General features: G+C 46.5%; 1 protein-coding gene across 1 annotated transcript in view; it reads left to right on the forward strand.

Annotated features, from left to right (window-relative positions):
* The window catches only part of ITGA10 (integrin subunit alpha 10), a 117,355-nt gene that overhangs the window by 42,987 nt on the left and 51,119 nt on the right, over positions 1–23,249 (forward strand). Inside the window, exons 5-10 of the mRNA XM_063146102.1 lie at positions 1,346–1,457; positions 5,461–5,570; positions 6,678–6,766; positions 13,418–13,532; positions 17,682–17,809; positions 22,161–22,309. Coding sequence (XP_063002172.1) covers positions 1,346–1,457; positions 5,461–5,570; positions 6,678–6,766; positions 13,418–13,532; positions 17,682–17,809; positions 22,161–22,309 — 703 coding nt within the window. The remainder of the gene's footprint in view (positions 1–1,345; positions 1,458–5,460; positions 5,571–6,677; positions 6,767–13,417; positions 13,533–17,681; positions 17,810–22,160; positions 22,310–23,249) is intronic.

Genomic DNA, 23,249 nt, shown 5'->3' on the forward strand with positions numbered 1-23,249 from the left:
TTTCTATTTCGCTTTCATGTTCAAGGCGTCTCACTATGAAATTCTAATAAAAACCACATCCTGCTAAAATACAGCAACATAGATATCAACTGTGGCGTGGTGGAGGAGAAAGCACAGGGAAGAACAGCTTCCGGACGTTTGGGGGTGGTGGTGCAGGAATAATGATGTCATCCGTTGGCGTGTCAGGGTAATTGAAGGGACCTCCTTTCTCTTTCAGCTGAATTAAGTGATGAGGAGGCTTTCAAGTTTCACTCTTGTCTGTGGCAAATGAACAAAGAGGACGTGAAAGAATGAGGAAAAGCGCCAAGGATGGGAGGGGGCTGGATTCTGTTTTCCTTTCCTTTGATGGCGATCCTACTTCACTCTTTGCCGGAACGACTGCATTTCTGATTGAAAGTGAAGGGTTGCCTTTAGCTGGCTGCAGATCTTTCATTCAAGTTCACCGTATTTTACAAGCTGTACCTCTGCAGCCTGACATAAGCAGCACAGAGTGAAATGGAGCTGACTCCCAAGTGACTGTGCACGGGATTTCAGCCAAGCCCCTGTAAACGTAATTGTGCGGTTTTATTGGTATCTAGAGTTTTGGATGTCTTGTGTTATAATGGAGTTTTTAACCAGAAAGTTACCTTCTTTAAGTTTAAATGAAAGAAAAACAAGAAGATCACAGAATCATAGAATAGCAGAGTTGGAAGGGGCCTATAAGGCCATTGAGTCCAACCCCCTGCTCAATGCAGGAATCCACCCTGAAGCATCCCTGACAGATGGTTGTCCAGCTGCCTCTTGAAGGCCTCTAGTGTGGGAGAGCCCACAACCTCCCTAGGTCACTGGTTCCATTGTCGTACTGCTCTAACAGTTCCTGACGTTTTGTCAAGGGGAGTGCGGTCGGGCACGTGCTGAGGCATTGCAGCGCGATGGGTTCCCCACTGAGAAGAGCCCCCCCCCCCCCCGATCTACTCATCCTCTCTGCATGCTTCTCGCTCTGGTGGTGGTGAGATGAAGGAGCAGCAGAGCATAGAATCATAGAACAGTAGAGTTGGAAGGGGCCTCGAAGGCCATCGAGTCCAACCCCCTGCCCAATGCAGGAATCCACCTAAAAGCATCCTTGACAGATGGTTGTCCAGCTGCCTCTTGAATTTCTCTAGTGTGAGATCTATCAGTTATCCCTAGGTAACTGATAGATACATAGAAATATACATACATGGGGTACATGTCTATGGGTTCTCTTTGGGGGCTATGGGGGCTATTAAGGTGAGCTTCTAGACTTCAATATTTACGACCACACCACTAGTCGTAATTTAAAAACAAACCAAACCCTTTCTTTCCCTCTTTCTCTCCGTCTTCCAAGGCTTTGGCTCTCCGTTCAACATTGACGTGAAGAGGCCTCAGATCTTCCGCGGCCCACAGGAAGCACAGTTCGGATACAAGGTCTTGCAGTACACAGCCCAGGGGCAGAAATGGTAAGTCAGCGCCAGCTAAACATGGCCGGTGACAACTAGTTGGTGAGCGCTGAAACAGATACGACCTCTTTCCTTTGGCATGGAGGCGAGCGCTCGAAACCACTGCTTCTGACTCTCCAAAAAAAATGGGTTCAGTGGTCCAGAAAAGGGGGTGGGGCACGTTTCTCTTTCAATGCCTGCAGTGTTCGATTTGCTGCTACACTACGGATGCACATACATCAGCCTTCCTCAACCTGGGGCGCTCCAGATGTGTTGGACTACAACTCCCAGAATGCCCCAGCCAGCTGGCTGGGGCATTCTGGGAGATGCAGTCCAACACATCTGGAGCGCCCCAGGTTGAGGAAGGCTGACATACATTAATGAATGGAGTAAAAAACATTCATAGAATCACAGAATCATAGAATAGCAGAGTTGGAAGGGGCCTCTAATGCCATTGAGTCCAACCCCCTGCTCAATGCAGGAATCCACCCTAAAGCATCCCTGACAGGTGGTTGTCCAGCTGTATCTTGTGTGGGAGAGCCCACGACCCCCCTAGGTCATTGATGCTATCGTCGTGCTGCTCTAACAGTCAGGACGTTTTTCCTGATGTTTTGTCGTACTGCTCTAACAGTCAGGACGTTTTTCCTGATGTCCAGCCGGAATCTGGCTTCCTGTCACTTGAGCCCGTTATTCCATGTCCTGGCGACTTCCAGATGTGTTAGATCACCTCTCCCATTATCCCCAGCCAGCATCCAGTCCAACCGATCTGAAGGGCACTAGATTGGGGACGGTGAGCCTAAGGCATCTTTCCTTCTCTTCCTGCTCAGAATTCCTAACTCCAGGGGAACCGCTGGGAAAGAATTGAAAGATTCCAAGTCCAAAAAGTATCCCAACCCCCAACCCCGGTCCAGAGAGGCTTGCTTCGCTTTCCTTTCCCCTTTCTTTAGGGGCCTCCTGACCCCACTCCTGCCTGTTTGTCTCAGAGAAGGACCTTCTGAGCGGTCTCTGTGATTTCCCCCATGGAACATCCGTGGATTTAATTTAAAAAATAAACAGAACAGAAGGGAAGTATTGGCATCTCATGTGCGACTGCTGCTTGAGAATAATTCACAGATGAAGGCAAACGTTGGAGTGCCAGATATCCAAATGTTACGTTAGGAACGCGGGGTCGTCAAGGAACTGGATCTGAAGATCATTCGGATACAGGAAACGCAGGTCCCGGTTGGTGTCGGTGGGTGTTTGGAGCAAAGGTTTGGGCTGCGATCCCATAGTGGCCTAGAGCCACATGGAACATGCTCTGGTCAATGGCTTCACCATATGTCTGGCCACCTTGGCTTTTACAAGAGGCTGGTGGGCAGGGAGCAGGAACGAGGATGAGTCATGGGATTATTAACAGGAACAGGATGAAGAACAGAAGAACTTTGCTGGATCGGACCGAGGGTCCGTAAAGCCCAACAGCCTGTTCACACAGTGGACAACCAGCTGACGACCAGGGACCTACAAGCAGGACACGGGTGCAGCAGCGCCCTCCCACCCATGTTCCCCAGCAACTGGTGTACGTAGGCTTACTGCCTCTGATGCTGGAGGTGGCATTTAGCCATTTGGACTTGTAGCCATTGCCAGGGACTCCTGGGCTCTTGATACGAAACTGGGATCTAGCATGATAAGCTAGCTGGCAGTAACGTTTCCAACTGAAAGAACTGGGCCTGTTTAGCCTGGAGAAGAGGAGATTGAGGGGAGACATGATAGCACTCTTCAAATACTTAAAAGGTTGTCACACAGAGGAGGGCCAGGATCTCTTCTCGATCCTCCCAGAGTGCAGGACATGGAATCATGGAATCACGGGCTCAAGTGAAAGGAAGCCAGATTCCGGCTGGACATCAGGAAAAAATGTCCTGACTGTTAGAGCGGTACAACAATGGAATTCCCTAGGGAGGTTGTGGGCTCTCCCACACAAGAGGCCATTAAGAGGCAGCTGGGCAGCCGTCTCTTTGGGTTGCTTGAAGGTGAATTCCTGCCTTGAGCAGGGGGTTGGACTCGATGGCCTTAGAGGCCCCTTCCAGCTCTGCTATTCTATGCTTCTATGATCAGAGTACTCTTGTGCTTTTAACAAAACACAGCAGGTAAAGTTTTTGATAGCTTGGAGATAATACTTAACTGCTGGTATCTATCCCTTAAGCTACTGCTGAAAGCACAGCGGCAGGGTCTAGTTTATCTATTATTTATTTATTTATTTATTTCCAATATTGATGTACCGTTCCATATCTAAAATCGATTCCGGAGCGGTGCACAGAGGAATAAAACACGAAAAAGAAAGAAGTTTAAAAACAGCAAATTAAAATGGTCCAATTTAAAACAGTGGTCTGCCAGTTGAAGAAGGCTTCCTGGAGTAGAGTTGTTTTCAGGAGGCACCAGAAGTGGCATAGTGGTGGCACCTGCCTGACCTCTAGGGGCAGGGAGTTCCATAGGAAGGGGGCCACCACACCGAAGGCTCTTCTCTTGGTGGACTCTAATCAGGCCATAGGTCCACATGAAACCTCCAAGAGCATGTCCTCCAATGACCTCAGGTTGAGAAGGGAGAAGGCGTTCAACTTCCTCCTTGGACACCTTGGGTGAGGCACCTTCCTCAGGGCCTTCATCCATGGGTTCGTCAGAGCTCACCACTTTTGAAGGGTCCCTGTGTAGCTTCCTTACAGATGCTGGAGGGGGCTAGGGTAACGTGAGTACCAGAGGGTCCCACGCGTTCTTCAGGCTCTGCCGTCTCAAGCTTTTCAGACCCGTCTTGTCCTGGGTCTCAGATGACAAGAACAGAATATTACTCCTAAATACCATTCTTTCTCTCCCATAAGATATTTTCATCAAGTTACAGGGACGAGGGAGGAATCTCTGGGCTTGGCAATAATGAGGAATCCAGGGGAGTTTCACATGAAAAGCAGATCTCCGTAGGGGTGGGAGCGAAGGCATTGTTTGTGGGTGGATTTATTCTGTTTAAAAATGACACGGAAAACAGATCGTGGTGTTCAGAGAGTTTGTCCATCTTCTGTTTTTACTCTTAACGGATTGTTGAAAAGCATACGAGGGGCACGTCTCTACTAGAGACTTAAACGAATTTAAGGATTACCCCCTACTCCCATGGAACTCTGGGAAACGTAGTTCTGGGATGGGGAGGTTTTACATCTCTACGAAACAATTCTCAGCGCTCTTTCTAAACTACGGTCCCCAGCATTCTTTGAGGGATCCAGGACAGTTTATTTTTATTTATTTGCTTTAAATATACTGCTGCCCATTCTAAAAAAATCTCAAACCACGAATTAATTTACATCAAATGCTAAAACTATACATCGGAATAAAAGCACAACGACATTAAGACAAGATAACGGTTGGGAAAAGCCAGGGTAAATATTTCCCATCATCTCTGAAAGCACACAAGTGTCAGTCCTGATGTACCGCAGTATTGTTTTCTGCCTTCTCTGCAATTAGTAAAAGCTCAGGAACTATGCCAGAAAGAACATAAGAACATAATTCTCTGCAATGCTCCCAGAGTGCAGGACACGGAATAACGGGCTCAAGTTAAAGGAAGCCAGATTCCGGCTGGACATCAGGAAAAACATCCTGACTGTTAGAGCAGTACGACAATGGAACCGGTTCCCTAGGGAGGTGGTGGGCTCTCCCCCACTAGAGGCCTTCAAGAGGCAGCTGGACAACCCTCTGTCAGGGATGCTTTAGGGTGGATTCCTGCATTGAGCAGGGGGTTGGACTCGATGGCTTTGTAGGCCCCTTCCAACTCTGCTGTTCTATGATTCTATGATTCTATAAGATATTTGTTCTCATCACCGTTGGTCAAGGCAACATCAGTCAGAGTGAAGACTTGAACTCAGGGCTTTTAATTCCATGTTTAGGTCCCTCAGTATGAGATGAACGTTCCTCTCTAAAATTATATAAGAGTACTCTGTAAAATACTATAAATATGATGGCATAGTTTAATCTTGCTAGGACTTTCTCATTCCTGTGCTTTTCTCAATAGGATGCTGGTGGGAGCCCCCTGGGATGGGACGGAAGACGACCGAAAAGGCGACGTTTACAAGTGCATCGTGGGAGAGAAAAATAATTCAACTTGTGCCAAAGTCAACATAGGTGGGTAATGAAGATTAGGCTCTAGAACTTGCCCAATTCAGAAGCAGGGGTATCTCTGAAGACCAGTTGCAGAGAGGTGGGGTGTGTGTGTTTCCTTCACAACTGCCAACTAAGCCATTTCGCCAACTAATTTCAAGTCATAAAGCATAAGCTCAATTAGGCAAATATTAGAGAAAAGGTCTCCTAAGCATGTGCAAAGCGTCGTTCCCTTATGGATGCGCACACATAATCTTCACGCAGCTCAGATTGTGTGTCTTCCGCTTTGGCACATTCCTGTTCACAATTTAAGGGTGCAATTAGTGTGACCCTACGGAAAGGAAGAGAGGGCTCCTGTATCTTTAACTGTTGTATCGACAAGGGAATTTCAGCAATGTTATTGGTAGGCATGCAGCACCTGGTGAAATCCCCTCTTCATCACAACAGTTAAAGCTGCAGAAGCTATGCTAGAGTGAGCAGATGCAAAAGAGGGCAGGGCTCCTGCAGCTTTAACTGTTGTGATGAAGAGGGAATTTCACCAGGTGCTGCATGTATACCAAGGACACCTGCTGAAATGCCCTTTTCTATACAACAGTTAAAGATACAGGAGCCCTGTCCTCCTTTCTATAGGGTCACCGTATCAACTCCCTGCCCAATGCAGGAATCTACCTTCAAGAATCCCTGACAGGTGGTTGTCCAGCTGCCTCTTGAAGGCCTCTAGATGTGGGAGAGCCCACCACCTCCCTAGGTAACTGGTTCCATTGTCGTACTGCTCTTACAGTCAGGAAGTTTTTCCAACACATCTAGGGGACACTAGAGTGGGGAAGGGCTGCAATAGCTTGTTGAACTCTTATTGCACTTCTGCAGCTATTATATTCCTTATGGAGCTCAGGCATTCTCCTGCAACTTGCAGGAGCAGAATTCCTGGATATGGGATGGAGACAGGGAGCACGTTGAACGAGATGGCTGTGCCTGTCAAAGCAGCCCTGAAGACGCTTTTACATTTCAGGGCAGGCCCCAAGGCTCACAGTTTCGTTTCTGTTTTTCCTCCACCATCACCACCTCCTTCTTACTCTTACTCTTTTTTCTTCTCTACCCCACCCCGTGGCCTCCCCTGTGAACTAAAATTAGGTGACATGGCTCTTCGGAACAACTCCAAGCAAATAAAAAATATGCATTTTGGAATGACGCTTGTGGCCAACAAAGATGACGGGTTTGTGGTGAGCAATTTTTGTGGTGTATTTAAATTAAACACACACAACACACACAGAGATCTATAAAAAGCGAACCATGCTGCAATTATTGCAATGGAAGCCCAGCAAATCTTAAGGCATGGCTGCACCAACCCACTTACTATCGATCACATACTGGGAAGGACGCTCAATTCTCTGACGTTTTGCTGTGCAAACTGGAGAAAAGGAAATCGTTTTTTTGTGCAGCCTGCTAGTTGAAGAGAAAATAGACATGGAGCGTCTCTACGTTAATGGACGTTGTGTTGTTTACCCGAGGCTTTTGTGCTTCCTGTTTCTTTGGCACAGTTGTTAAGGGCTGCGTTACACGGGAGGAGAGGGGCAACATGGAGTTTGAATTGAATACTTCCCCTCCATTCAGTTCCATTGAGTTCTACTGAGAGGGCGCCATCTAGTGGCAGACGATCCTGCTGATTCCTAGTTATTACAACTTTAAAAGTGGTAGTTTCTATCCTGGGATTTCTAGAGGGTTCCACAGGAGACATCCTGGTTGTTGATGACGTCATGAAATCGACCTGAAAACTTCCGTGAGTGAGCCAATCACAAACGTGCAATAAATCACTCCTTTAAAGGAGCCATCTGTCTGTCTGTCTATCTATCTAAAGCAGATTGATTCACAGATACCTGGGATATCATTGCACGTCACATTATTGCTGTATCTCGGTTGAGGCTGTTGCTGTCGCTTCACAGTTCTGAATTTGTGCTGGCTGGGTAAAAAAGATGGCGTCATTCTTAGCAAAGCAAATTCAAAGCAAATCCCGGGCCAGAAATGCCTAGAATAATTCAGTTACTATGAAAGGAAGAAGTGTCTTACCTCCTCCAAACAGGATGCAAGATGTATGTTGAAAAAGCACAGTGAGGGAAGCAAATAATGGTTTGAAAAGCCGTTCGCAGCGTCTCCGGCCCCCACCCCACCCACCCCCAGCCCCCAAGCATGGCTTCTGTGTCTTTAGAAATTCTGCAGCAGGGCTAAAATTAACAAGCAAGACTTTTTCATAGCCTGGATGGCAACAGTTCAGATTTCGGTAGCAGCATAGGGAAGAGTCACAAAAAATATATGCTACACAGGGTATATTTTATTATTATTATTTTTAAAAAACCACGCAATGCATTTTAAGAATGCTTGTTGCAGTTACTCCTTTAATGTCTCTCATCATAGAGATAGCCCGTTCTTTCATCAGAGGAAAAACAGACAAGCTTTTTAATTGTGATTCGGCACAGGGATTCATTGCGTAGGAGTGGCGATGTGGAAAAGATGAGCAGGCTAGGGTGACCCTATGGAAAGGAGGACAGGGCTCCTGTATCTTTAACCGTTCATTAAAAAAAAGAATTTCAGCAGGTATCATTGGCATGCATGCAGCACCTGGTGAAATTCCCTCTTTATCACAAGAGTTAAAGCTGCAGGAGCTTTACTAGAGTGACCATAGAATCATAGAATAGCAGAGTTGGAAGGGGCCTACAAGGCCATCGAGTCCAACCCCCTGCTCAATGCAGGAATCCACCCTAAAGCATCCCTGACAGATGGTTGTCCAGCTGCCTCTGGAATGGCTCTAATGTGGGAGTGCCCACAACCTCCCTAGGTCAATGATTCCATTGTCGTACTGCTCTAACAGTCAGGAGGTTTTTCCTGATGTCCAGCTGGAATCTGGCTTCCTTTAACTTGAGCCCGTTATTCCGTGTCCTGCACTCTGGGAGGATCGAGAAGAGATCCTGGCCCTCCTCTGTGTGACAACCTTTTAAGTATTTGAAGAGAGAAGACCAGATACAAAAGAGAGCAGGGCTCCTGTAGCTTTAATTGTTGTGATGAAGAGGGCATTTCTCCAGGTGCTACAGGCATACCAATGACCCCTGCTGAAATTGCCTTTTCAATACAACTGTTGGAGATACAGTAGGCTGACCCTATGAAAAGGAGGACAGGGCTCCTGTATCTTTAAGAGTTGTATTGAAAAGGGAATTTCAACAGGTGTCATTTGTATATATGGTGAAATTTCACCTTGTGAAATTCCCTCTTCATGACAACCATTAAAGCTGCAGCAGCCCTGCCCTCTTTTGTATCTGGTCACTCTAGTATAGCTCCTATAACTTTAACTGTTGTGATGAAGAGGTAATTTTACCAGGTGCTACAGGCATACCAATGACACCTGCTGAAATGCCCTTCTTTATATTTATTGCATTTCTATATACTGCCCAATAGCCGAAGCTCTCTGGGCGGTTTACAAAATTAAGACAATTCAAGTATAAAACAACAGTATAAAACCATAATATAAAATACAATATAAAAGCACAACCAAGATAAAAACAGCAGCAATGAAAAAATACAAATTTAAAATATAAATTTAAAACAGCAAGTTCAAATGAATTTATAGACTGTTAAAATACTGGGAGAATAAAAAGGTCACCTGGCGTCTAAAAGAATATAATGTAGGTGCCAAACGAACCTCCTTAGGGAGCTCATTCCACAGCTGGGGAGCCACAGCAGAGAAGGCCCTGCTCCTGGGAGCCACCTGCCTCACTTCCTTTGGCAGGGGCTCGCGGAGAAGGACCCCTGAGGATGACCTTAGGGTCTGGGCAGGTACATAGAGGAGGAGGTGTTCCTTCAGATAACCTGGCCCCAAGCTGTTTAGGGCTTTAAATGTTAATACCAGCACTTTGAATCGGGCCCGGACCTGGACTGCCAGCCAATGAAGCTGGAAAAGGACTGGCGTGATGTGGTTCATACTTTAGGAGCCCAGTCCTCCTTTTCATATGGCCACCCTAGGAGCACGTAACCCTGTGGAATAATCACACGGCGTGTCAGATGTGTCCCAGAGGTAGAAACCGCCCACACACACTTCCTTAAACGGTTCTCCATCGGAAAAGCGGAGATGGTCAACGCTCTGCCTGTTAGATTTCTGCCAGCCCCACAGCTGTCAAAGGCACAAGAGGAGACGCGCGAAGAAGCGAAAGTGGCGACAGTCTTTCATGGAAGTTTGGTTCCAGCTGCAGACGCTTGGAAACCTCTGCAGGCTGAAGACGGTGGCACCCAGAAAGAGCTCCGTTCCTTCCCCAAACAGCTGGCCAGCGAGACGGAGACAGATTTAGGCCAGCTTGGCTGGGCGTTTCCTGCAAGCCAAGAGCGTTCGCTCCTGCCTGGCATTTTTGTGGCAAGCCCTTGTTTACTCAAGAAGACCACGTGGTCATCTGTGGGGCGCGAGGCCGAGAGGGGAACTGCCCTGGCCGGGGTGCCCTTTCTAAGCAGCCGATGCACATTTGGGGGAGCTGCAGAGATTGACTGACAGGCTTCTGCCAAAGGGGACCCAGACACATATTTTCAAAGTTCTGCAATGGGGAAATGCAGGGGAAATGGAATTCTAAAACCTGGGTGAATTATACGTCTTCCAGCTGTTCCTATTTATCAGGGATAGACTTTATTTTCTGTCCCCTGTAAATCACCATCCAGTGACAAAATGCTTCTGTTTTCCAGATGCGTTTGCCCTCGTTTATTTATTTATTATTTTATTTTATTGAATTTCTATACCGCCCAACAGCTGAAGCTATCCGGGTGGTTCACAAAAGTTAAAACCATCAAATACAACTCAAAGTTTAAAACAAACGACAGTATAAAAACACAATATCAAAGTACAATTTAAAAGCACAACCAAGGTCCTTTCTACACCGAAGGATTATCCCAGGAAAATGGAGGGATCGTCCCTGCCTGCTCCTGGGATCCCCTGTGTGTCATGATCCCGGGACGATCCCGGGGGGGGGGGGGGAAGACAGGTATAGAAACGGCCCAGGATAACACTGAGCAGCAATGCAGAGATTTATACAGATTCAAAAGACAGGTTTAAAACAGCAAAGTTAAAAGAGTAAGATGATAAACTGTTAAAATACTAGGAGAATAAGAAGGTCTTCACCTGGCGTTGAAAAGAGTATAACGTAGGTGCCAGGTGCACCTCTCTAGGGAGTTCATTCTATAGCCGGGGTGCCACAGCAGAGAAGGCCCCGCTCCTGGTATTTTTTTATTATTATGTATTTATTTTATTACATTTATATACCACCCCACAGCCGAAGCTCTCTGGGCGGTTCACAAAAGCTAAAAACAGTAAACATTAAAAGTATACAAAATTTAAAAACCATCAGAGACATAAAAACAACAGTATAAAAACAGCAGCATCCATTTAAAACAACAATTCTGGGGTCCATTAAAAAACAAACTTAGTGTTCAATGCCGTTTAATGCCTGGGAGAAGAGGAAAGTCTTGACCTGGCGCCTGAAAGATAACAATGTTGGTGCCAGGCGAGCCTCATCGGGGAGATCATTCCACAGTCAGGGGGCCACCACCGAAAAGGCCCTCTCCCTTGTTGCCATCCTCTGAGCTTCCCTCGGAGTAGGCGCTCGGAGGAGGACCTTAGATGTTGAGTGTAGTGTACGGGGAGGTTCATGTCGGGAGCGGCATTCCATCAGGTATTACAGTCCCAAGCCATGTAGGGCTTTATAGGTTAAAACCAGCACCTTGAATTGGGCTCGGAAAAATGTATAGGCAGCCAATGCAAACTGGCCAGTAGCCACCTGCCTCATAGCCATGTCCTGTGTGCGGGTTTCCCAGGGCATCTGCTTGGCCGCTGTGGAAAACAGGACATTGAACAAGGTAGATCCACCTCAGTCTGGCCCAGCAGGACTCATCTGGTGCTCTTGTTAGCTAGGATATTTATTTATTTATTTATTTATTGCATTTCTATACCTCCCAATAGCCGAAGTTCTCTGAACCGCCATGTACAGAGGCGTTCCTCCTCTGAGCAAGGCTCAGAGGGGTTGTTCACACAACACGCTAACCCACACTCAATGGTTGAGTGTGGGTTGCTTTGAACCATGGGTTGTTTGTTGAGCCATGGGTTAGCGCGCTGCCTGAGTGCAGCGCGTTTTCCGGGTTGCCTGTAATAAAGCCTTGATCATCTGTCATGGAAATCCTGAAAGAGAAAGGAAGCTGGGCTCAAATCATGGCTGAAGAACTATACTGTGGATTTTCTTTTTTATATCACATCTGTCTTCACCTGCACACACACACACATTCACAGAGGCACAGGCTGGGTTCACAACACACACTCACCCATGCTCAGTGTTGGAGTGTGGGTTGGTGCTGAATTGTGAATTATTGTGTTTTCCTCTGGGTTGCTTGTTAACCACCCTGAACAGCCCAACAACAAACCCTGGGTTCACGCAATGGCTTGTTCGAGAACATAAGCCACACTGCACGGTTAAAAAGCCGTTGGGAGCGGTCATTAGGGGATTTGGAGCTAAATGCCATCAATACGCTGACGACACACAGCTCTATCTCCCTGTGACAACTGAATCAGGTGAGGCTGTGCAAGTCCTGGACCAGTGCCTAGACTCAGTAATGGGCTGGATGAGTGCCAATAAACTGATACTGAATCCTGGCAAGACGGAAGCCCTGTGGGTGAGTGGTTCCCGAGTCCGGGAGACAGGCTCATGGCCTGTTCTGGATGGGGTTGCCCTGCCTCTGAAAGAACAGGTTCGTCGTTTGGGGGTACTCTTAGACCCATTTCTGTTGTTGGAGGCTCAAGTAGCCGCCACGGCTCGGAGTGCCTTTGACCATCTTCGGCTGGTTCGCCAACTACGGCCTCTCTTGGACAGGGATCGCTTGGCCATGGTGGTACAGGCATTGGGAACCTCAAGGCTGGATTACTGCAACGCGGTCTATGTGGGGCTGCCCTTGAAGCTGCTCCGGAGCTGGAGCTAGTGCAGAAGGCTGCAGCTCGGCTGCTGTCTGGAGCTGCCCCTTTCCAGCATGTAACTCCTCTGCTGAGGGATCTGCACTGGCTGCCTATTTGCTATCAGGTCAGGTTTAAGGTTCTTGTACTTGTATACAAAGCCCTGAACAAGTTGGGACCAGGATACCTGAGACAGCGCCTTCTCCCTTACCAACCTGCCCGGTCACTGAGGTCATCCGAGGGCCTGCTCCTGGTGGTTTCACCTAGATCCATCCTCCGATTGGAATCCACCAAGGGAAGAGTCTTCAGCGTGGTGGCCCCCCTCCTGTGGAACTCCCTGCCTCTGGAGGTCAGGCAGGCTCCAACCTTGTACTCCTTTCGGCGCCTCCTGAAAACATCTTTATTCCAAGAAGCCTTTCTTTAACATGCAGCCTTGGATTCCTGTTATTGCTTCTTTTAAATTTTGTTTTGACTGTTTTTATTCTGTTTTTATTTTCATTTTACCTTGTACACCGCTTCGAAATTTTTCAGTGGGGAGCGGTATATAAATATTCTAAATAAATAAATAATAAATAATAAATAAAAAGCCACCCCAGCTGCAATCCAACAACATGATAACCCATGGTTCAACAAACAACCCAGGGTTCAAAATACCCTACCTGTAATCACTTAGTGTGGGGTTAGTGGGTTGTGTGAACAGCACCAGAGAATCCATTTGTGCCAACAACGGTGTTTTTCCTTAAGCCCCTGCACCGTGCACGTGGGAATTGAAAGAAACAAAGTAGTTGGCTGGGAAGGTTTAAATAAGGTCTTCTGCAGTCCAATGGTGCCTTACGAGGGAGGGCTCCTGTCAGTTATTTTCCCAGTGTGGACAGGCTGCTCATCATGTCCGTTACTCTCCTTTCCGCAGGCGTGTGCCCCGCTGTGGTCCCAAGAATGCGGCACATCCATGTTTAGCACCGGGATCTGCACCAGTGTGGACGAGAACTTCCGGCCGATGGAAAACATCGCCCCGACGGCTCAGAGTAGGTTTGGTCTCTTGTCTAAAATGACAAGTGTTGGGGTGCCTGTGCTGGGAGCCCTCCTCTCTAACCCCAAGAGCATTAGAAATGGTCGTGCTGACCCAGTATAAAAGAAAGCGGCACCCTGTGCATGCATAGGCATGCACAAGGGGTGTGCCGGATGTGCCCAGGCACACCCTAATGCCTCAAGCAATAAGTACCAAATTGAGGGGGGGATTGAGTAGGGATCTAGAGGGGGGTCCAGACACAACAAGGAAGCCCCACCCATGCCGGGGCTTGAGGAGCGTCTCCCCATTCCCCCACCCCTCACCTGCAATTCCCCACCCCACCCCCAAGGTCAGGCAAGCCAGACACAGAGTACGGCATCAGTGTCTATAGTGTTTAATAAATACATTAATAAAAATAATGTATTTAATGTATTCAATAAATGTTTACCTTGAAAAAAACCTCCCTGGGTGCACACCCCTAATGAAATGTGTTGCGCACTCCTAGGTGCGCATAGAATCACAGAATAGCAGAGTTGGAAGGGGCCTATAAGGCCATCGAGTCCAACCCCTGCTCAATGCAGGAATCTACCCTAAAGCATCCCTGGCAGATGGCTGTCCAGCTGCCTCTTGAATGCCTGTGGTGTGGGAGAGCCCACCACCTCCCTAGGTAACTGGTTCCATTGTCGTACTGCTCTAACAGTCAGGAAGTTTTTCCTGATGTGCAGCCGGAATTTGGCTTCCTGTAACTTGAGCCCATTAGTCCGTGTCCTGCACTCTGGGAGGATCGAGAAGAGATCCTGGCCCTCCTCTGTGGGACAACCTTTCAAGTATTTGAAGAGTGCTATCATGTCTCCCCTCAATCTTCTCTTCTCCAGGCTAAACATGCCCAGTTCTTTCAGTCTCTCTTCATAGGGCTTTGTTTCCAGACCCCTGATCATCCTGGTTGCCCTCCTCTGAACACGCTCCAGCTTCTGTGTCCTTCTTGAATTGTGGAGCCCAGAACTGGATGCAATACTCTAGATGAGGCCTAACCAGGGCCGAATGTTCAGAAGTGCTCTGGGTTTCTCCATTTCAGGGGCTGAAACACACGTTTAAAAGAGGTTGAGCTGTGTTGAGGCCTTTATGTGTTCATGTCAAGACCTCTTCTGTTTCCGGGGTTGGGTTTGGGATTAGGGGACCCCCTCAACAAGACGCCCGCAGGTGGGCCTCCCTTCTAGAGACTGCCTGTGGCGACTGGTGAGGGGGCAGGAGGGTGTGTGTGGAAGCCCCGCCTCCTCAGAGGAAATGAATGCTTTGTGACCCACCATTTTATAAATGGGCAAGCCACCCATGGCAGCCATTTTGTGAGAGGGCCCACGTCACTCTCTTAAAACTGCGAATGACCTCATCAATCCCAAAAGGTGACGTACCCCTGCCATACGTGGCAGGAAGAGCAAACATCCTGGCCTAGATTATACGGCAGCTTTCCATGTTGAAAGCGTGTGTTTTAGTAAAGTGACGAGCAGCCGTGGCTGTGAACGTTTAGGTCCCCAAAGCTAGGGTGACTATATAAAAGAGTAGGGTGACCCTACGGAAAGGAGGACGGGGCTCCTGTATCTTTAACAGTTGTATAGAACAGGGAATTTCACCAGGTGCTGCAGGCATACCAAAGACACCTGCTGAAATCCCCTTTTCTATGCCATGGTTAAAGATACCGGAGCCCTGTCTTCCTTTCCATAGGGCCACTCTACCCAAAGCGTTAAGTTTAGACTGAGACTTCCTTCGACCTGCTGCCCCCCTGCCTCATGATGGACTCAACGCTGTTATTCCACATGAAGCCTGACTAATCTTCTGGAAAGTGGTCCTGGGACCTCTGGAACGTATCATGTGCCAATGACTTTGCACTGAGGTAGCAACCGAGAGGGGTGGAGCGCCCTCTCCTCTCTCATCGCACACTATTGCCCCGCTCGTGCTCTTCGCTCCTCTGATGCCATGTTTCTCGCCTGCCCAAGGGCCTCTACTTCCCTTGCTCGGCTTCGTCCATTTTCGTCTGCTGCCCCTTACGCCTGGAACGCTCTTCCAGAACATTTGAGAACTACAAGTTCAATCGCAGCTTTTAAAGCTCAACTAAAAACTTTTCTTTTTCCTAAAGCTTTTAAAACTTGATGTTGTGCAGACTTCTACTGTTACTTTCTACTGTTAGTTTTTCCCTACCCTGTGCCTGCTTACCCTACCCTGTGCCTGTTTGCATTCTCTTCCCCTCCTTATTGTTTTACTATGATTTTATTAGATTGTAAGCCTATGCGGCAGGGTCTTGCTATTTACTGTTTTACTCTGTACAGCACCATGTACATTGATGGTGCTATATAAATAAATAATAATAATAATAATAATAATTATTACTGCATTTTCCAGTCCTGATAGTGCATTATCAGCACTATCCTGAACGACCTTGCAGTGGTGGCTGGTTATTATTTATTTATTTATTTATTTATTTATTTGTATTCTGCCTTTTGCCCAATACTGGGCCTCAAGGCGGCCTTACAAAATTTAAAAACATACACATTTTAAAACCTAGGAATTGCTTCCCAGGTGCAATTCAAGGTGATGGTTTTAACATTTAAAAGCCCTAAATGGCTTATGCCCTGGGTATGTTAAGGGGACACCTGTCTCGCTATGAATATACATGGGTATTAAGTTGGGTGACCCTATGGAAAGGAGGACAGGGTTGCTGTATCTTTAACACTTGTGATGAAGAAGGAATTTCAGCAGGGATCTTTCGTATGCATGCAGCACCTGGTGAAATGCCCTCTTCAACACAACAGTGAAAGCTGCAGGAGCTATACTAGAGTGACCGGATCCAAAAGAGGGCAGCTTGAACTGTTGTGATGAAGAGGGAATTTCACCAGGTGCTGCAGGCATACAAGGGACACCTGCTGAAATTCCCTTTTCTTTACAACTGTTAAACATACAGGAGCCCTGTCCTCCTTTTCATAGGGTCACCCTAGATATGAAGGCATATCTTTTCAATTTACCTTTTAAAATGTCTAGGTTTAATGTTTTGGAGTGCAATCTTATGCATGTTTTGTCTTGAATAATAATAATAATAATAATAATAATAATAATAATGATGATGATGATTATGATGATGATTCTATAATGGGGGTCCATCTTCCAGACCTACAGTGGTGGCTAAAATTGTGGACACTTTTTGAAATTTTCATGTTTTGCAACTTTGCATGCTTATAAAAATGTTTATCAATTGAAAGAGAATTTAATGCTGAATTCAGTACAAAAAAACAGAATGCAAATATCTGCATGACAAAAAAAAGTTATGCTTACTTTAGTTTAAAAATAAACACAGGTGTGAATGAGTGAAGAAGCGGTATGGAATTGCAAACTCTACTGGCCAATCACAGTCCTTGTTCTGGGGACCAATCACACGGCAGTAGCTGCGATATGCCATGTTTCAAGTTGGGGGAAGTCAGTTTTGCTGTTTGTTCTGTAAGTGAAGTGCAATTGGAGATTGTGTGAATATTTGAAGCATTTCTCAAATTAAAAGTGTTCGTACGTACATCATAAACAGAGCAATGGCTCCAAAGAAAAGAGTGGATTGGACACCCAGGAAAAGAAGCCGGGTGGTTGTATTACGTGAATCAGGTCTTTCAATTGATATATAAACGTTTGAATTTCGGGAAACAGAACATTTTCTATAAGCACGCAAAGTTGCAAAACATGAAAATTTCAAAAAGGGTCCACAATTTTTGGCCACCGCTGTAGGTCTTAAGAGGAAAACATTTTTGCCCCGGCGGCTCTCTTCTCTCAAAGCGAGAGGCCAGGATCTCTTCTCGATCCTCCCAAAGTGCATGACACGGAATAATGGACTCAAGTTAAAGGAAGCCAGATTCCAGCTGGACATCAGGAAAAACTTCCTGACTGTTAGAGCAGTGCAACAATGGAATCAGTTACCTAGGGAGGTTGTGGGCTCTCCCACCCTAGAGGCCTTCAAGAGGCAGCTGGACAACCATCTGTCAGGGATGCTTTAGGGTGGATTCCTGCATTGAGCAGGGGGTTGGACTCGATGGCCTTGTGGGCCCCTTCCAACTCTGCTATTCTATGATTTTATGATTCTAAGCACACCTCCTTTGCTTCTGCTTAACTGTTTTGCTTCTTCAACATCTTGCAGGATGCTCAACCTACATGGACATCGTAATTGTCCTGGATGGGTCCAACAGCATCTATCCTTGGTACGAGGTACAGAACTTCCTTAGCAACATCCTCAGCAAATTTTTCATCGATCCAGAGCAGATCCAAGTGAGTTGCATGTTAAAATCAATCACTCAGTCAACATTTACATGGCAAAATCGCGGTGGAAAAACTTGTGAACTGAAGCTGATAGAGAGACATCTTAGGGTAGGTATTGTCTACTGCAGCCTTCCCCAACCTGGTGCCTTCCAGGTGTTTTGGACTTCAACCTACCTGGTCCCTAAGGTCAGCTTCAGGCATTGTTAGAAAAGGAATTGAGAATAAACCTACCAGTATAACACTGCATTTATACAAATCTATGGTGCAAGCACACTTAGAATACTGTGTACAGTTCTGGTCATCGCACCTAAAAAGGATATTATAGAGCTTGAAGAAGTGCAGAAAAGGGCAACTCAAATGATCCAGGGTCTGGAGCATCTCCCCTGTGAGGGAAGGTTACAACAGCTGGGATTGTTCAGCTTGGAAAACAGGAGGCTGAGGGGAGACAGGATAGAGGCGTACAAAATTATTCCTGGTGTGGAGAATGTGGAAGGGGAGATATTTTTCTCTCCTCTCTCAAAATACTAGAACCGAATGGGGTCACCCCATGAAGCTGATGGGTGCAAGATTCAGGACAGATCAAAGGAAGGACTTCTTCACACAGAGTTAAACTATGGAACTCACTACCACAAGATGTGGTGATGGCCACCAGTTGGGATGGCTTTAAAAGCGGGTTGGATAAATTCCAGGAGGAGAATGCTATCAGTGGCTACTAGCCCTGATGGCTACGTGCTCCCTCCACTATCAGAGGGATAACACAGGAGGGTTCCCAGTTCCCTCTGCTACGTTCTTTCTCCAAATCCAAAACGTGGAAGGCGCCCTGCTTAAGATGACCCTCTTCGATGACAGATCGCACTTTCGATCACAGCTTCTCCCTTCCTGGTCTATTCACGAGAGCTTGAATATGGGCTGAACTGTTTTCCCAGCTCCCTGTCCTGTCCCGGGGCCGAGGCTTAGGACGTTTGAAATCCCTCCCTGTCGAAAAACAGGAAACTCAAAGAAAACAAGGCGAGGGGTGGGTGGGTTGGGGGAGCGGATCCGTTTTTCTGTAGCCTCATTGTGAACGGTGGAGGGGCTCTCCGCTGAGTCAGCGAGTTTGAACCAAAATTCCTTCTCCGGGGCTAAAAAGAAAAAATGCGTTGGCAGGAAGCTGAGTTCCCAAATGAAACACACCTTTTGCTCTTGCCATTTCAGCAATTGCCATTTCTTGCCCTGGTGGCAGGAAGCCCCCTCCTCACCCACGTTGAGTCCTTCTCCTAGGCGTGCACAGCCCATTTCATGAGGTTGTGCACCAGGTAATTAAAATTTTTTTTTTTAAAAGGCCAACATTTATTGAATACACAATCATAAAGGGCATTATTTATATTCATTTACTTATTAAACACTGTAGCTACTAATGGCTCTTGATGGGCTGGAGTGCTGGGCTGGAAACAACAGAATGAAATTTAATAAGGATAAATGCCAAGTTCTACATCTACGAAATAGAAACCAAATGCACAGTTACAAGATGGGGGATACTTGGCTCAGCAATACTACAAACGAGAAGGATCTTGGAATTGTTGTAGATCGCAAGCTGAATATGAGACAACAGTGCGATATGGGTTCAAGAAAGGCCAATGCTATTTTGGGCTGCATTAATAGAAGTATAGCTTCCAAATCGCATGAGAGTGGTTCCTCTCTATATTAGGCCCTGGTTAGGCCTCATCTAGAGTATTGCGTCCAGTTCTGGGCTCCACAATTCAAGAAGGAGGCAGACAAGCTGGAGCGTGTTCAGAGGAGGGCAACCAGGGTGATCAGGGGTCTGGAAACAAAGCCCTATGAAGAGAGACTGAAAGAACTGGGCCTGTTTAGCCTGGAGAAGAGAAACCTGAGGGGAGACATGATAACTCTCTTCAAGGCCTTGAAAGGTTGTCACACAGAGGAGGGCCAGGATCTCTTCTCGATCCTCCCAGAGTGCAGGACACGGAATAACGGACTCAAGTGACAGGAAGCCAGATTCCAGCTGGACATCAGGAAAAACTTCCTGACTGTTAGAGCAGTACGACAATGGAACCAGTTACCTAGGGAGGTGGTGGGCTCTCCCACACTAGAGGCATTCAAGAGGCAGCTGGACAGCCACCTGTCAGGTATGCTTTAGGGTGGATTCCTGCATTGAGCAGGGGGTTGGACTTGATGGCCTTGTAGGCCCCTTCCAACTCTGCTATTCTATGATTCTATGATACTATGCCCTACTTCAGCCTGCCTGACTGCAGGAGGGCTGTTGCGGGGGGGGGGGGGGAATGAGAGGATGCCCTCCAAGCCCCAGCATTGGGGGGGGGCTTTGTAGTGATACTGGCCATTGGAGGGGGTGCTTACAAGGTGATATTACGCTTGGGGGGTGTCTCCCTGGCTTCTTTGAAGCGTGGCTCGCGGGGAGAGGCTCCTGGCAGAGCGATTACTTTTCGGTCCTGCTGCCTAGAGCAACAGCGTGCTGTTGGGGATGGCATCAGCAGAGCAGCCGGAGGGCAGCCAAAGGATTGTTCCCACTGTGTCATGGCTAACCCTACTGCCCCTGTTTTGGGAGAAGATGTTTCAAGTAATCAATCAGAATCAGATTCAGAACTAGAAGATGCAGCGCCAGACACCAGCCAGCCTGTACCAGTGGGGGAGGAAGCTCTCACGGAAGACTCCTCAGCTGGGAGTCAGCTCTCTCCTGAGCTTATCTCCTCAAATCCTCCACACTCAGTGAAAAGTGAGTTTTCTTCTAGTCCCGAAAAACTAGCTGATGCTAGGGTCTGCTGGAAGCTCAAATGCATGTCGTGGAAGGAAGGCGTGAGAAAGTCAGTTCGATTATGCCAGAACCTGCCTCTGCACCAGGCGCTCTGAAGTTATGGGCGTTTGGGAAGTGGCTTCCTATTCTTCTTGAGCGGACAATTGTCTTGCTTAGTTTGCATAGTTTTGCCTAGGGGGACGTTCCCAAGAGGTTAGACTCTCTTCAGGTAGAAGAGACGTTTGTTGCTTAATAAAAGCTTTGTAGATTACTTAGCAGGCCTCATCATTTGCCTCCCATCAAAAGCAGGAGTGTTCTGAGAAACACGACACACTGCATCTGGACTCAATGCTCCCCCCATTTTGGTGCTTGTTGCTTGAGATATTAGGGTGTGCCTGGGCACACCTGGCACACCCCTTGCCAGGTGTCACACCCCTTACCAGGTGTCACACTTGCCACACTGGTCCTTCTCCAGTAGCACATACTCAGGTGCACTTTTGAAGCCATGCCCACTTCAAAATCATGGCGTGCTTTATGTTTAAATAGTAGCGCAGTTCAAGAGAGAAAAAGCCTTCACAAAGAATGTTCTTTTTTTCTTTCCTTCCCCCTCTCATTTTCTTCTTATTATTTTATGATTTTATAGAATCATAGAATACCAGAGTTGGAAGGGGCCTACAAGGCCATCAAGTCCATCCCCCTGCTCAATTCTTTTCATCTGTTTACATTTACAATAAAAAATCAACCCAAAAAGAATCGTATTGCTGACCGTTATAGATTGATTTTATGGTTTTATTGATTGTTTTATCTTCTTAAATTGTTTTTAACATTTTTATGCTACCTATGGCGCTTTATTGATTGTTTTTATCTTGTTTACGTTGTTTTAACTTTGTATGCTGCCTAGGGTATTCTGTATATAGGCGGAGTATAAATTGAAATAATAATAATAATCCTGGCAGGAATGGACTATACAGATAGACACAATACAGCTGCAAAAATAATTCACCAACATCAAATTCAACCTCAACAAAACAACCTACACCATGCTATACATACCAACCCGAAACAATTTTGAAAAATGCAGATTGTAAAATATACTGGGACAGAACAATTCATACAGACAAAACAATACCTTGCAACTGACCAGACATAATGGTTGTAGACAAAAAAGAAAAACACACATACCTCATCGACATAGCAATACCTAATGACAAAAATGTCATAGAAAAGGAAGAGGAAAATGGAAGTTAAAGAACTATGGCAACAGGAAAAGGTCACAATTATTCTGATAGTCACATCAGTCACCAGGCTTACATCAAAAAATTATGCAGAAAACCTTCAGAAACTGGGCCTGCCAACATACACCAACATCCAGAAAGTCATACTTAAAACATTTCCAATAGTCAAGAAATTCCTGAATCAGTAAAAGACATCATGACCTGGCAAAGCCCATTACCCACCACAAGTGAGAAAAGAGAAAATTATTATTATTATTAATAATAATAATAATAATAATAATAATAATAATAATCAACAACAACTAGATGGTCCCATAGCCTGACTCAGTCTAAGGCAGCTTCTCCTGTCTCAGTTTGCTTCCTTTTCTCTGTGTAGGTTGGGGTCTTGCAGTACAGTGAGGTTGCCATCCACGAATGGACTCTTAAGGACTACCAAACAGCAGAGGAGGTCATTGAAGCGGCCAAAAACATTAGCCGACAGGAGGGTCTGGAAACGAGGACGGCTTCTGCAATCCACAAGGCCTGGTAGGTGTGTCTTGGGGGTGCGGGGTGAGGAACAGGAGTCAGATAGTAGATAGTATCATAGAATAGTAGAGTTGGAAGGGGCCTACAAGGCCATCGAGTCCAACCCCCTGCTCAGTGCAGGAATCCACCCTAAAGCATCCCTGACAGATGGTTGTCCAGCTGCCTCTTGAAGGTCTCTAGTGTAGGAGAGCCCACCACCTCCCTAGGTCACTGATTCCATTGTCGTACTGCTCTAACAGTCAGGAAGTTTTTCCTGATGTCCAGCTGGAATCTGGCTTCCTTTATCTTGAGCCCGTTATTCCGTGTCCTGCACTCTGGGAGGATCGAGAAGAGATCCTGGCCCTCCTCTGTGTGACAACCTTTCAAGTATTTGAAGAGTGCTATGCATGAACACATCGTGGGGCTACCTGGGTCTGAGGTGATGGCATGTGTCCGTTTGTCTAGAGTTAGCTAAGGACATTTTGGTGACAGAAGTCAACCATTCAATGGGGATTCCCCCTTTCCCCCCCCCCCCATATTTATTTTATTGCATTTTACATTACAGTTATAATATTAGCAATGACCATACAGAGAATATTACAACTTTTCAACTAGCAAAACACGAACATTACATAAGAAATTTAAGTGCAGGTAACAGGAATCACAGGAGGGTCAATATATGAATAACCTGATATTCATCCCCAGAAGTTCATCAGGAGTTTAAGGTTCAGTTGTCGTTATCTGGGGGTGCTGGAAGCTATAGGACTTTTTTTCTGTCTAAACATGCGTAGGTTTGCACCCTAAATATATCTTTCCTTATTGGCCCGTGAGATGCTGGTGATTTCCCCAGGGACCTTGTTTCGTTAATAAAATCAATAAATGTATACCAGATTGTATGGAAGGTGTCAAATTCTTTTTGTCACTTTTGTGCTCTTCTCTGTTTATCCAGTGGGAATCCCTA

This window comes from Elgaria multicarinata, chromosome 21 (genome assembly GCF_023053635.1).
Source record: "Elgaria multicarinata webbii isolate HBS135686 ecotype San Diego chromosome 21, rElgMul1.1.pri, whole genome shotgun sequence".
Classification (NCBI taxonomy): Eukaryota; Metazoa; Chordata; class Lepidosauria; order Squamata; family Anguidae; genus Elgaria; species Elgaria multicarinata.